At 39.3% G+C, this 13,613-nt stretch overlaps 1 protein-coding gene across 3 annotated transcripts; it reads left to right on the top strand.

The window, feature by feature from the left end:
• Window positions 1-919: 919 nt before the first annotated feature.
• MFSD8 (major facilitator superfamily domain containing 8) lies at window positions 920-12,660 on the top strand. 3 transcript variants are annotated; one of them, XM_080622763.1, is made up of 12 exons: window positions 920-1,071; window positions 2,545-2,630; window positions 3,680-3,723; window positions 4,877-5,117; window positions 5,446-5,508; window positions 6,430-6,574; window positions 7,216-7,274; window positions 8,308-8,416; window positions 9,502-9,636; window positions 10,021-10,124; window positions 10,271-10,530; window positions 11,293-12,660. In XM_080622763.1, exons 1-12 carry the CDS (start codon window positions 1,007-1,009, stop codon window positions 11,506-11,508), a joined length of 1,527 nt encoding a protein of 508 aa, XP_080478889.1. In that variant the 5' UTR covers window positions 920-1,006; the 3' UTR covers window positions 11,509-12,660. The 3 variants fall into 3 exon arrangements, with proteins under 3 accessions (XP_080478889.1, XP_080478888.1, XP_080478890.1); XM_080622762.1 differs by having other exon boundaries at window positions 5,395-5,508; XM_080622764.1 differs by lacking the exons at window positions 10,021-10,124; window positions 11,293-12,660 and having other exon boundaries at window positions 5,395-5,508; window positions 10,271-10,413.
• The last annotated feature ends 953 nt before the right edge of the window (window positions 12,661-13,613 follow it).

The raw sequence follows: 13,613 nt of genomic DNA, 5'->3' as shown, positions 1-13,613 counted from the left end.
AGAAAGACAAGAGAACACAAAAATGTCACGCTGACAAGCCAGAAACAAGCCCCACAACAATCTCACAGGACAGATACAGAGGAATCTGCGGATAAACAAAGGGGCCTAACTCAGAAGCGCTACACCGCTTGCCCGCTGAGCGGCTCCCAATCGCTGCCTACCTCCCGCCTTTAAATCCACCCGCCCTATGCTTAGTTATGAGCAATAGCGAGGCCAGCCCGAGCACCTCCTGGCCCGAAGTGCAAGGCTCAACAGCCGGCGTCCCGCCGACATCCGTGTATCTCGCTGGCTGGTTGCGGAAACCCACTCAGGCTGCCGCGCCCCCAACAGTCGGTTAACGCGTCGGGGACGCGGAGGCCGCCGACCCCTCAGCGGCCCTCCGGACACCGAGTCCGTCCCCCCGCGCCAGGACAGGAGTCGGTAACTCAACGCGGGGCAAGGCCACCTCAGCCGGTGGCTGACACGTACCAGCAGCATCCCCCGGGGCTGGGTAAAGCCATGAGGGAAGCCCCGGCGGCGCACAGCTACTCCTCGCCCTCAGCAGAGAGCCGCCCGGACACTCAGGCGGGCGGGCAGCCACCCTTCCCCTTCCTTCCCGTCTCCTCCTACCCGAACCGCCCCACGAAGATCACCCACCTGCCAGCGAGCGCTGCCAGCGCCGGCCACCACATGGGCGGGAGGGAAGGGAGAGGAGGAGGGAGAAAGGCGGGGCCTACCCCGGGCGCGGGCGGGCGAGGGCCCGCACGCACGGCTCTCGGCGGAGGCGGGCGGGCGCGCGCACGCACGAACGCACGGCTCTCGGCGGAAGCGCGCGCGCGTGACCAGCGCACGCCGACCACTCCCGGTCCCGGCCTCGCCCCCGCCCACCGTTGGCGGCAGCGCCCCCTGACGGCGGAGGTGGCTGGAGCGAAGGACGGCCGGGACGGGCCGTGAGCGGGATTCGGGCACCGGGGGGTCTCGGAAGCGGCAGCAGCCCGGTGTGAAGGCCGCGGTGTCCGGTCCGGAGATGGCTGGTGAGGGGCAGGAGCCTTTGCTGAGTCCCGGAGAGGCGGACGAGGAGGACAGCGGCAGGTAGGGGCTTGTTCGCTCCTGCGCCCTTCCTTTCTGAGGCAGTGAGGTGGCAACCCCTCGAGTGACTGGAGGGGAGCACCTGTGTGGGACGAGTCCCTCTCAGCCTGGTGTAGGAGCTTTACTTCGCCAGGAAACCCAAACCTGAGGGAAGCCGCCCGACACTTGCGCCAGCTGCGCCCTACCGGAATCTCGGGGCGGCGGCGGGTCGTCAGCCTGGACCGGGCCCGGGAGCGGCAGCTGCCACGGCGAGGGCTGGTTCCGGCTGTCAGGAACCAACCGCACTTGCTTGGGAAGTTTGTAATAAGCGTGAGACTCGGTTATTGTGGTGCTGAAGTCTCGGTGTGTAATAGCGCTCTTCTTGTGTGGGCAGCAGGTGGTCGCTTGGGGCTTTTTCTCTCCTGTGAGGAAAATTGCAACAGGACTTCGAATGTTACACACGGAGGGTGGCTGCTGCTGCCGTCTTTGCTGAAGTGTTCTTGTACGTGGAGTGTACTGCTTGATTTAACCAAAATCTTGACAATAACCAAACATAGGGTATCCAAGTGTTTGACTGACTTCTCTCCAAGCGTGATGGGCAGTAAGAGAGCAAACTATATTTAGAAACATTATTTACGGGGTTCAGGTATAGTTGAACCAAAACACTTAAATTGTCTAAGCATTTCTGTACAAATCATGCTCTATTAGCTTTAAAATTGCACATATGCCTAAGTCTGTGTAGGACCTATATAAGCATGTTTATAAAACTATGTTCAAGCATACATAACTTAAGTCTGCATCTTTTGGACAGAGATTATTTTATTTAGGATACTTCAAAAGAAGTGAAGAACCATGAAATGTTCTTGCTTCTGAAAAACTACGTGGATTTCGGAAGGTGCTTAGGAATTTCAGGAAAATAACTTACTGCTCACCAAGTTTGTGACTTTTATTTTGCAGCCCTTAAAATCTTCAGCAATATCTTTTACACACAGTTTTTACAGTGTGTAAATATACAGTGTAAAAGAATAGACTGGCCATACCATTTAGTCTAATTGATAGAGGTTCAGGATGGGGGTTTTTTTGCTTTAAAGTCACAGTTCTGAGAAGATGTCTAGGGTTTTATGGCTTATAACACACTTCTGAAAGCATGCATGTGGTATCTGTGGTGCTCCAAAGTGTCTCTACAAAGAGGTTGCAGAATTGAAGATCTCTTTAGATAAAGATCTCTTTGTGTAACATTTGAATGCAGTGGTGCGTGACAGTGTTTCTATTGGTTTTTTTTTATTATTTGTCAATCTGGTATTTTTCAGTGAAAAATTAGCCTGCTTCTAAAATATTTTCTTTGTATTCATTGCTGTATGGAAGTCTATTCCTGCATGACAGTTCATACAGTTGTGTTGAGAGGTTTGTGAAAAATGTTTTCAGTGTGCTATAGAAACAACTAGAAGAGAACCTGATAATGATTTCTTTCTCTCTTGACTTTTGTTTCCAAAACAGAGATGTTGTGGAAACACAAGAGCATTATAAGAGCAGGTGGCGATCCATCTGGATTATGTATCTTACTATGTTTCTCAGTAGTGTAGGTGAGTAAACAAAGGTGGATTTCAATGTTATTTTCTTACTGTATTTTGGGTTGAAAATTACAGGGTTTCCTAGATTTCAGCTACATAGCGTCCTTAATGATACTGTTCTTTTATAACCTTAAAAAGGTGCATTTTCTGACTTTTCAGAAGAGTAGACAGGACTAGCAAATCAAACAAAAAGTTATATTTAATAAGATATGTTAAGTAATGACTAAATTTCATATTAAATCTCTGTGTTATGGCTTTGTTATAGTTTGGGGTAAAATGTAGTGGCACAGAAGAATTATTGCTCAGAACCAAATAGCACAAAGGTCACAATTTTATTATTTATTTAAAAGTGAATCCTCTAGGAAGCGAAATAGAAATAATGCTGAGTTCTTAAGATGTAAGATCTTTGTAGGAATGTATCAATTTCACAATGTGTATGAGAGCTTGTTCTCTCCTATTGGATTTTGCATCTCCATTGCCGAACATGCTACTGTCTCATTCCTAAAGAACTGACCATGGAAACATGGCTTCAGTTGTTTTTTGACTTCTGGGGGTTTTCTGCAGGCTTAGAAATTATCTTGAAAATAATAGGATACTTCAATGATTTAGAATTTATCTTGAAAATGATATGATACTTCAATGATTTATTTTCTTAATTTGATTAATTAGAATTTCTTTTATAAATGAATACAAATATGTCAGTGTATGAACAAGTAATTTTTACTCTGGAGACCTTGTTGTCTTTCCACTGGGAGGAAAAATCCCATGTAGTTTGCTTGGCATTTCAGTATTCCTTCCATAGGAACTCTTTTTGTTTAGTGTGTACACACCTATAAAATGTCCTTCTGTAAATAGTTTCTTCTGTTAGGAGGAATTATCACTCCTTAAAATAAGCATATAATACATTTTTTTTTTTTCTGGTGACAGACTCCTGCAGAGTTTTAGACTATAACGCACTTTAAGAGCAGAAGAATGAACCTGTAATTACTGTTTCAATAAAGAGAATTAGTGATAAACGTGACAAATAAAGTTATTTCAGTTGTGTTTTTACTGCATTGCAGGTTTCTCAATTGTAATTATGTCTGTATGGCCGTATCTCCAAAAGGTTTGTATCTTTTATTTTTTTAATTAATAAGAATAGAATATTCCTTCTCAGAAAGTATGTAATCCAAAACTTGGCATTTTATTTAGGAAAAGAAACAGTAAAGGGAAGTGTGTGGTTATAAGAGACTTTTATTTTGCCATCCACTTAGACAGCTTTCCTTATTTCATGTAAAATCTGTCAGCTGATTTCCTGAATTGATAAAGGTACATCATAATCCGGAAATATTTTTCAATGTAATTTCACTGTTTTCTTGGACAGTGATCCAATAGAAACCCCTTTATATGAATGTATTTATAGTGTTAAAACATACAGGAGGCTTGTTTGCATTTTGAAAAGGAGAAAGAAAAAGGGAAGCTGAAGGTAGCGGTTGCTCTGTAAATGTCAGATTGTTGCACACAGACCTTCTTGATATTTTTAACAGGGAATTGCCAATGTTCCTCAATAGTGTTTTAAGTTTGTTTGGGTTTTTTTTATTCCCTCTTTGTTGCATTCTTGTGAAAAGGGGAATAAAAGGTGTCTAAAACTTTAATCTGTGCTAGGATTTTACTGCTCCTGGAATTGTAGAAGGCAGTTTCAAATGCAAATTTGGAATAACATATCCTGGGCAGGGTCCTAGGTGCTGAATTCTTGGAGAAGAAAAGAACATGCATCAACAACCTCGCAAATCAGGATAGATTTAGGCATGTGCAAAGATGACTTCAGTGATTCCTTGCTCCTGGCATGTAAACTGCTTACCATACTGCTTATGTTTATGTCTACAGCCTGTAACAGCAGCAGTGCTGTATGGAAGCTACTTTGAGTTTGCTGCAAGTAAGCCATTTCCAGTCTCAGAAGCAAAGCACTTTTTACTGGGTTTATGCATTGCTGGATACAGCCAAGGTTTATTTCCCCTAGTCAAAATACTGCATGAAAACAACTGTCTCTGAGAGCTGGAGTGTGGTGCATTTATATTAAACACTGCACAATGCCATACAGACACACCAACTCATCTGGCAATAGCTTAGGTTTGGAACTGCATTGCATAGTGCCATATATGCTCAGAATTACGGTGGAGAGTCTTAGATAGTTCAGATACTGATTCTGAAACAGTTTTGTTGATCTTATAAAATACTAAAATACTCTATCCATAGCACTGATTAATTTGTTTCTGCAGATTGATCCGACAGCAGATGCGAGTTTCTTGGGCTGGATTATAGCTTCATATAGCATTGGTCAGATGGTTGCCTCTCCCCTCTTCGGCTTGTGGTCCAATTACAGGCCAAGGAGAGAACCTCTCGTCATTTCTACTGCTATTTCAGTAGCTGCTAACTGTCTTTATGCCTACGTCCATGTTCCTCATTCACACAACAGATACTACATGTTGGCTGCACGTGCTCTGGTGGGATTTGGAGCAGGTAACCTCAGCGCAATTTACATTTCTGAAAATTCTTAAATCCTATGTCTTGTGTAAGGTAGTTAATGTTGTATTTTAGCACCAGGTTTACCACTATGTGAATGATACTGTATTACTTAAAGCAAAGAGTCAGCTAACATAACTTTATAATAAATTTTTATAATTGTGCAGTTGTGTATGAATACTAGAGGGAGTGCTGGGTTTTATATTCTTGCAAAATAAGAATATAACTTTGTATTTACATGAACACTTTCTTGTTTGTTGTTTTATCTTTTAAGGAAATGTGGCTGTAGTTCGGTCATATATTGCAGGTGCCACTTCTCTTACAGAAAGAACAAGTACCATGGCCAATACCAGTGCCTGTCAAGCAGTTGGCTTCATATTAGGACCAGGTAAAGTATCTCTTCTTTTCTCACCTCTAATACTTTTTAGGATGAAATTGGGCATTGGAAGTAGTAATCCTCAGCACTTATGTTGGGAATCAGGTGTAATTGTGGCTTCTCCGGTACTCTTGTCTACTTTATGGAGAAATGTGTTAGACTTGCTTTGTGTTGTAAAGAAAGAATAGCAGTTTTGTCCTAAACAGCCTGCACTGATTACTTGTGTTCTGTAGCTGGAGATTATTTTATGATTATCCAATTAGTAGAACTGAAGTGCTCTCTGTATGGTAATATAATGAAGTGAACAATTAGGGCTGAAAGTTTTTTCTCCAGCTGCTTATTACTAGTACTGTTGATGGATCATTAAAAGATCTACAGTAACAAAAAATTTGCATTCTTTGTGTGATTTGCATAGAGTATAAGTTTAGGTAATTCCCTTTCCTAATTTGATAGGGACTCTCTATCTGCTTCCTAACAGTAGTAAGCAAATGTTCTTAAAATCTTTTTCTCAGCACCAGTTTAAATTTTAATTAAAAAACCTCCCACAACTCTTTTTCTTTCTAGCTTGCCCTTAGCAGGTGGGAGGGTTCAGTTGCAAGACCAAAGCTTTCTGTGTAGGAGAAAGAGGAAAAAGAGATCAGCTGTCTTCACATGGCCAAGAAAATTAACCATTGGTACACTCAGAAGTCAGTTCCAGTTCTAAGTGTCATGCTGTTATTTATACAGTGTATTTGTATGTAACCAAATAGTTTTCTGGGTAGTTGAGATCCCACTGATACCCATCAGTTTGTCTAGAGTAGGATTCTCAAAACATAAAAGGTTTAACAGGTATAGTACTTAAATTTTACTTAACAATTTTATGTTTATTCTATATTTTTTCTCAGATTTTCTTAATGACTCTCAATAATTCCTTAATACAATTGTGTTTTTAAGTTTTTCAGACATGTTTTACCCTTATTGGAGAAGAAGGAATAACATGGAAATTAGTTCAGCTTCAGCTGAACATGTATACAGCACCAGTTTTATTTGCGGCTCTCTTAGGAGTTATTAATATTATTCTCTTCTTTTCCATATTCAGGTAATCAGGTCAAAAAAGAAATATTCTACCTTGTTTTAGTGGGTGGCTTGTAACAAGCAATATACTGCTCAGAAGTAGTAAGACTGAAATATGGAGTGTTAAAACTAGAAGCTGTTATTTATTTTTCAGGGTTTCCTCTTCTTTAATACCTATCTTTTTTATTAAGCTCATAAATTAATCAAAGCAATGTTACAGCTGGAATGTAACTGATGAAAAAAGTTAGAGCTGTTATATTACTCACTTAGCCTTGATAGATTTTTAATGTTGATGGTTTTTGCCTATGTGTTTTCTCTAAAGAGAAATAAGGTTAGCTTGTCTGTAGGGTTCTCATTTTCTATGACTAAGAATCTCGAAGGGGGATTATGCACTATCCCATTGGTGGCAGTGAGGGGAGGGAAGAGATGCACAGAGATATGTGAGGGAAGAGATGCACAGAGATATGTGATATCCTGCTAGAATATTTTCTTTCTTGAATATTGTGGTGTTCACTGCAGTCAAGTGTAGACTACACAGATGATGTTTAAAAGAAGTAATTAGAATATAAGATTATGCTATTTAGAATTATTTTAATAGAAAATTGACTCAATAGTAGATCAAATAAATATGTGTATTTATTAATGAAAACAGTTCTAAACTTCTAGAGAGCATCAAGTGGATGACATGGGACGACAGTTCAAGAGTGTCAGTTTTGAAGGAGAAGGTATCTACATTTACTTGAAAACTTACTCTGTGACTATAATTTATTACATACAAGCATTTAGAACTACTCTAAAGTTTGATGCATTGGGATCTCAAAGTGGAAAATAGGCTATATATCTCTTAACTGGTCCAGAAGTTGCTTCATGACCATGTTTTGTCCATGTGTGTTCATAGTGCTGTCTGGTACCCTGGAACTGTCTCTTCCAAGAGACAGGACTGAGTGAGTATGGACACTAAAAAAAAAATCTCCCTTAACTTCTACTCTGCAGTTGTACCTCTCTCTTCTTCTGTATCATGCTGAGCAATATTGTTATTGCATATCAGTTTTCACATACAGCATCTTATTAGAAGTTGTATAACTGAATTCGGTTGGTGAGACTGAAGTACAGTGACTGCCACATAGTGCAACAGTTATGTTCAATATGCACCCTTTTTGTACACAGTTCAAAAACATTTGTGAGTATCCCTTTCACTTGAAGAATAAAAACTAAATAAAAGGTCGTTTTAAACCTTTTTTAAAACCTATGGAAGTCACCAGTTTCAGTGTTGTATTAGTTTTCTGATTGAAAAGGGAACTGTGTGCACACCACACATGAGTGTTTTGTGTATGAAAACGTATGCCCAAGTTAGAGGAGCAAAGGCTCTGTGATAGTGTGGAAAACAGAGAATTCTGCTGTGTACTTCTGACCTTGCAAGAGGAACAGAAAGTGTTTTGGCTTCCATCGTTAAGATATTTAAAGAAGTTTGCTTATTTTGCTGTCACTCAGGACTTGTCAGTCCCATCATTACAGTGGGAAAACAGATGGTACAACCATTTTTGAAATCATTCTTCCCTTCTTGTGAGAGGAATTGAAGTTTCAACACTTCCATTTTGATTTAAAAACATTATACTTGGATTGTCAATAACTGCCTAGCCACCTACCAACCTGCATGTTAAATACTTAACAAAGTAAGAAATCATGACTGTTTGTAACTGGTGATGGTGGAGGAAAAGCTCAGCTCACAGTTTAGATTATTCTTTTGTTTTGTTGCAGAAAGTAATGTTCCAGATCAGGATGCAGAGGGAAACATTGACCATGTTGCTGTGGTAGCAATCAATTTTCTTTTCTTTGTCATCTTGTTTGTGTTTGCTGTCTTTGAAACGTAAGTTTGACTATTTTTTCTCAAAATACTTTGACATGTAATGTAGTTAGACTGAGTGTGCATGTAAAGGCTTTTCTGTTGGACTCATTTTCTTGACCGTACTCTTCGTGAATAGAAATCCATTACCATGTGCAATCAAATTGATATATACTGATATAGAGTAATGAATTAAAGGTCAGTAATAACGAAAAATATGTAGTATGCAGTTTGTGGTAGATGAAGCAATGTAAAAGCTTTTGAAATGGATGCAGACCCATATTCTCAACTTTTTAAATGTTTTTAAACCAAAAAAAAGTAGCTTAACTTGAGCTACCTAAAATCTTCAGAGAAAACTGTCTTGAGTAACTTTTTATTTTAGTTTTGGATAATTTCTTAGTATGGTTCTGACTAGCTCCAGAAGTTCCAGGAATGTTTAAAACAATTGTTTGATACTGTAAATGCAATTGTATTCTCAGCTGCACTGTTCTACAAGGCTGTGTTTTTACCTCAAGAGGTATGTTACTCACTCCTAATTTTCCATGGGCAAGAAAATAAGTAAAACATAACTATCATTACCTCAGACTGAAGTATACATCGTCTTTTTAACTTATAAAGTACTTAGAGGACGTAAGATTTATTGTGTGAGTTTTTTAAGCTCTAACGTAGTTCCTTTTTTTTTTTTTTAACAATATGTCTCTCTCTTAATTGCATTATTTTTAGAAAATTGAGTTCCTAGAGACTGGTTAGTCACTAAAACTGAAACAGTATTAAATGTTTACTGTTTTCATACTGACAGGGCCTAGTTTTTATCTCTATTGCTCTTGCTTTGCTATAACTCCATCATCTTTTCATGAACTGTCAGAAATAAATTAATGATCCTTCAGAGTATGGCTGGTGTGGTACAGTTGTGACCTTTGGTGGGTTTAGTTTTAATAAATGATGCAGGACGGCATTAGTTTATAAACTAGCCTGTATTTTCTGATATTCCCATCAGGAGGAAAGGCTTCTGTACCACTGTGTGTGATGTTTGGGACAGTGTAGGTATGAAAACAACTGCATAAAAGAAGCTATTTTTAAATTAATGTAATTTTGTCCTGTCACTTTAGTATAGCTACTCCATTGACGATGGATATGTATTCCTGGACCAGGAAAGAAGCTGTTTTCTACAATGGAATAATCCTTAGCATGGTTGGCATTGAATCCGTTATTGTTTTCATGGTGGTTAAAATGCTATCTAAAAAGTAAGTTGTTGGAGCTTATTGGAATTTTCTTCCTGATGCTAGCTAAACGTGAAAAGCTTTATGGGAGGGCCAAATCTGCATCACTCTGATCTTTTACTCATGAATGAGTTTGGGTTCATTATGACAATGAAGTATTTCAAATTTTGACATGGCCATGATGCTGTGGTTGTTCTTTGTTCTGTTAACATAACCCCCTTCCTTGTCTGTCTTTTATCCTGGGATCACAAGAAAAACAGATTTCAGGTTACTGTGATTTTTAAATTTTTCTTGCAGGTGTTTTGGCCAGGCATCTTTTCCACAAACCCATGGGCTATGTTGTTAGATCCTTTATAAATTTTACTTTAATTAAGTGATCTATTTAATTGTAATTTCACTGTTTGGTAGGACTGGTGAGCGTGCCATACTCCATGGAGGCTTACTGATTGTCTTGATTGGATTCTTTATCTTGCTGCCTTGGGGGAAAAAGCTACCAAATATCCAGTGGCAAGGTATTCAAGTCTAAACTATCATCAAGTGTAAACTATCATCAGAATGTGGGAGGGGCTTTAAAAAAGCCTTTTATTATTTTGGTTTTTGTTGGTATTTTTTGGTTTGTTGGGTTTTTTCTAATGGTGTGCGTAACTTATTTTTGCAGAAATAAAGAATAACTCCATTCCCAGAACAGCTGCCACTGAAATGTTAATGCCTTTCTGGAGTCTGCAAGCAACGCCGCTTCCATCCAACCACACAGTAGAACCTGTGGGCTGCCCTGTCACACAGTCCTGGTGCCTGAATACTCCCATGATCTATCTGGCCCAGTATATCAGCTCTGACATACTAATAGGATTGGGCTATCCCGTTTGTAATGTCATGTCCTACACTTTATACTCAAAAATTCTAGGACCAAAGCCTCAGGTAAACATGATGCCTAAACAATTTATTTCATTTGCTCTCCAAGACTTGCACCCTCTTTATTAGAATGAAGGATCTAGCTAAAATTTGTTTTGCCATCAGCCAAATAATTGTATGTTTCAATCAGAGCAGAAGTTTTCAGGGTTCTAATCTTTATTAAAACCCAAGGCAACTCCCAAGAGGAACTGGAAAGCAGGCTTGTACTACAATTTATGGCAGATCCTACAGTGTGGACATTTCAGGACAACTAAGACCAAAGCTTGTGGCTTTCATGATTGTTCTGGAAGAGCCATTTTTGTAACAACCAATTGTATATTTGGAATATCAATAGAGAATAATCTTCCTCTTCCTAAGTTTATTACATAAAGATTAGAAATATTGTGATGCCTCCAGTTTTTGACATTTTACAGTGGTGAAACACATAGCAAACTGATGTTGCTGCTTAAAAAAATTTTTCTTCCTTCTTCACCAGTTACCTCATTTTTTTTGTATGTTGTATTTTGCTGTAAGAAACTAAATGCTTTAAGCCAGAATGCCTTCTTACTAGAAAGCTGTAGTGCATGTAGCTCAGTGGAGTCTTTGAATTAATGCTTAAGAGAAGCTGAGCAGTATTCTTGGAAACAAAGTACTCAGTATCTTGATGAGTTAAGAAAGATAAGCAGTTGCTTAAACACTTATAAATTTTCCAATTAGGAAAATTGGTGGCAATTATTAGGCAGCCCAATAATTCCTGTATCACTAACATAAGCTTTTGATCTTCTGTAGGGTGTCTACATGGGATGGTTAACTGCCTCTGGAAGTGGAGCAAGAATACTTGGGCCTGTTTTTGTAAGCCAAATATACACTCATCTGGGACCACGCTGGGCATTTAGCTTAATATGTGGTGTAGTTGTAGTCTCTCTCTTACTCTTGGAGATAGTATACAAGAGACTAATTGCGTTTTCTGTCAGATATGGAAGAATGCAAGAAGAGAATTGTTAAATATGGGCATTTTTTTAACAAAAGTCAAACCAACCAGAAATAATACTTATTACTACTTTTTAATGAGGACTCCCTGACCTTGTTGGCTGTATGCTAAGAACTGTACATGTGTATTTACACATTGACAGAACACGTAACTTGGTCATACCCTAATAGATGGTTACACCTGCTGCAGTGGAGCATTTGTATTCTGCCTTTCCAGCAGCAGAGGAAGAGATGTGAACAAGTGAGATGGGAACGTCTTAAGCATGTACAGTTTAAATGATGCATCTGTGTATGGAATGCAGCTGTGAAGGTTGCAGGTTATGTGCATCCTTTCCAGAAAGAAGAAGAAGAAGTATTATCTTGATTCTGTGAATCGGGATTAGTAACTCTTTTCTAACTACAAGATTAGTTGAGCTGTATGCACTTTGTATGGAAACATCACTGCTTCAGTGAACCTCCCCATGTTCAGTTTGCTAGCTTGTAACCACTGGTTAATACAAAATGTGTGACCTTGGAAACTCGTACGTGTCAGTACATCTTCTCCAGGATTTCAAATGAAATGTGACAAAACTGTAGAGAAAGGTAGGTGCCTACTTCACAAGCTGCTCATGTGGGATTTGGGTATTTAAGTTGGTGAAGAGCTATTGAAAATTGAAGCCTTAGTGGCTGTTACTTGAACTACAGTGAACCATATGTGCAATTTTTCTTCTGCTGTTTTGCTGAATGCCTTTTTGTAGCAAGAAATATAACCTGCACAGAGTTGAAATAATGTACAGTCTTTCCTAACTACAAAAAGGAAATACTAAGCATGATAGTTTACACTTTCATTGCCATTTGAGAGAATGAATGCACTGTGCTGAGCAACCAGTTCATATTAATTAAAGAGGACACTGGCTCTTCAGGTGCAGTTACCTGTGGATTTTTTTCCTGATAATACAGTATGAGAAACAGAAATTTACAATGTTTGAATCATTCAGTGTTTATTTTAAAAAGTGAGATTATTTACTTTCATAATGGGGCCTAAGCTTATCGGTATGGGTTGGTTTTATCTATTTCTATACTACTGGGTAAAAATAAATCTGTAATAACTTCAGTATGAGAGTTGTAGCTGCTGTTTACTGTGTCTAATACTTGATGCTTACTGAATTTAATAAATGTAATTAAGTATTCCTATGTCATCAATTGTTCAAACACTAAAATGAAAAAGGTTATTTTTTTTCAATACTGACAGAAGGGAATTGACAAGTTTTATTCTGTGTGGGGCTTTCCTGCTGCAGAATCACAAAATGCTGCGAGAAAAGACTTTGCTTTTATAAGCATTTCTTTTATATGCCAATTCATAATAAAAGGGACAAGAAATACTGTGTTTTAGTGGTGGAGACAAGCTGCCAAATCAACTGCTCGGTTTCAGCAACCAAAAGTTCCTTCAGCCATGGGAAATTGGTGAGAAATGCACGGCTAATACAGGATTGCATGTTCTACAGCGCAGTTTGTGCTGAGTTTTAGGACAAACTGTATATGTCATAGAAGGTTTACTACTGTTGTTCTTCAGGCTAGCTAACTTCCAACTTGAAGAGAATGTGCTTGGGTACTTGGAGGGATTGTTTTACCTGTAACTTATTTAAAGGGTTAAGGATAAAACTAGATTCAAGCCTCTTCTCTGCAGTGAATAGCTGTAGAATACACAATATCCCCCTACCCCACCCCCCCCCAAAAAAAAAAATAAAAAAGGTAGACCAGGCCCATTAGTGTGTTTACATGATTAAAATAAGAAAGCAAAGCTTTAAATTCTTTGGCCATGAGTAGTCTGTATTTTCCTAGGCCAGCTATGGTTTAAGCTGTGGCTTGGGTGTAGTGGAGTATCACCCTGTTGCTTACGAGCTTACTGACTGTTCTTTCTAAGCCTTTATGCCTTTCGGCAGCCTGTGGCTTAGGCATTCTTCAACTCTTTGTACCTTCAGCTTGCACATCAAACTCGATTGTGTCTGAAGTAAAAATAATCAGTGCGGCTGATAATGCAAGGTTCTAACATTCATGCTGATCCGCATCTTGGCAAGGTTGACTTTCTACTTCAAAACTCAGTTGATTTAAGAGTAACGTACCAAAAACATTTCTTCTAA

This window comes from Psittacula echo, assembly GCF_963264785.1.
Source record: "Psittacula echo genome assembly, chromosome: 1".
NCBI classification, from domain to species: Eukaryota; Metazoa; Chordata; class Aves; order Psittaciformes; family Psittacidae; genus Psittacula; species Psittacula echo.
Note: the sequence above shows the minus strand (reverse complement) of the source record. Positions and strands in the feature narration are given on the sequence as shown.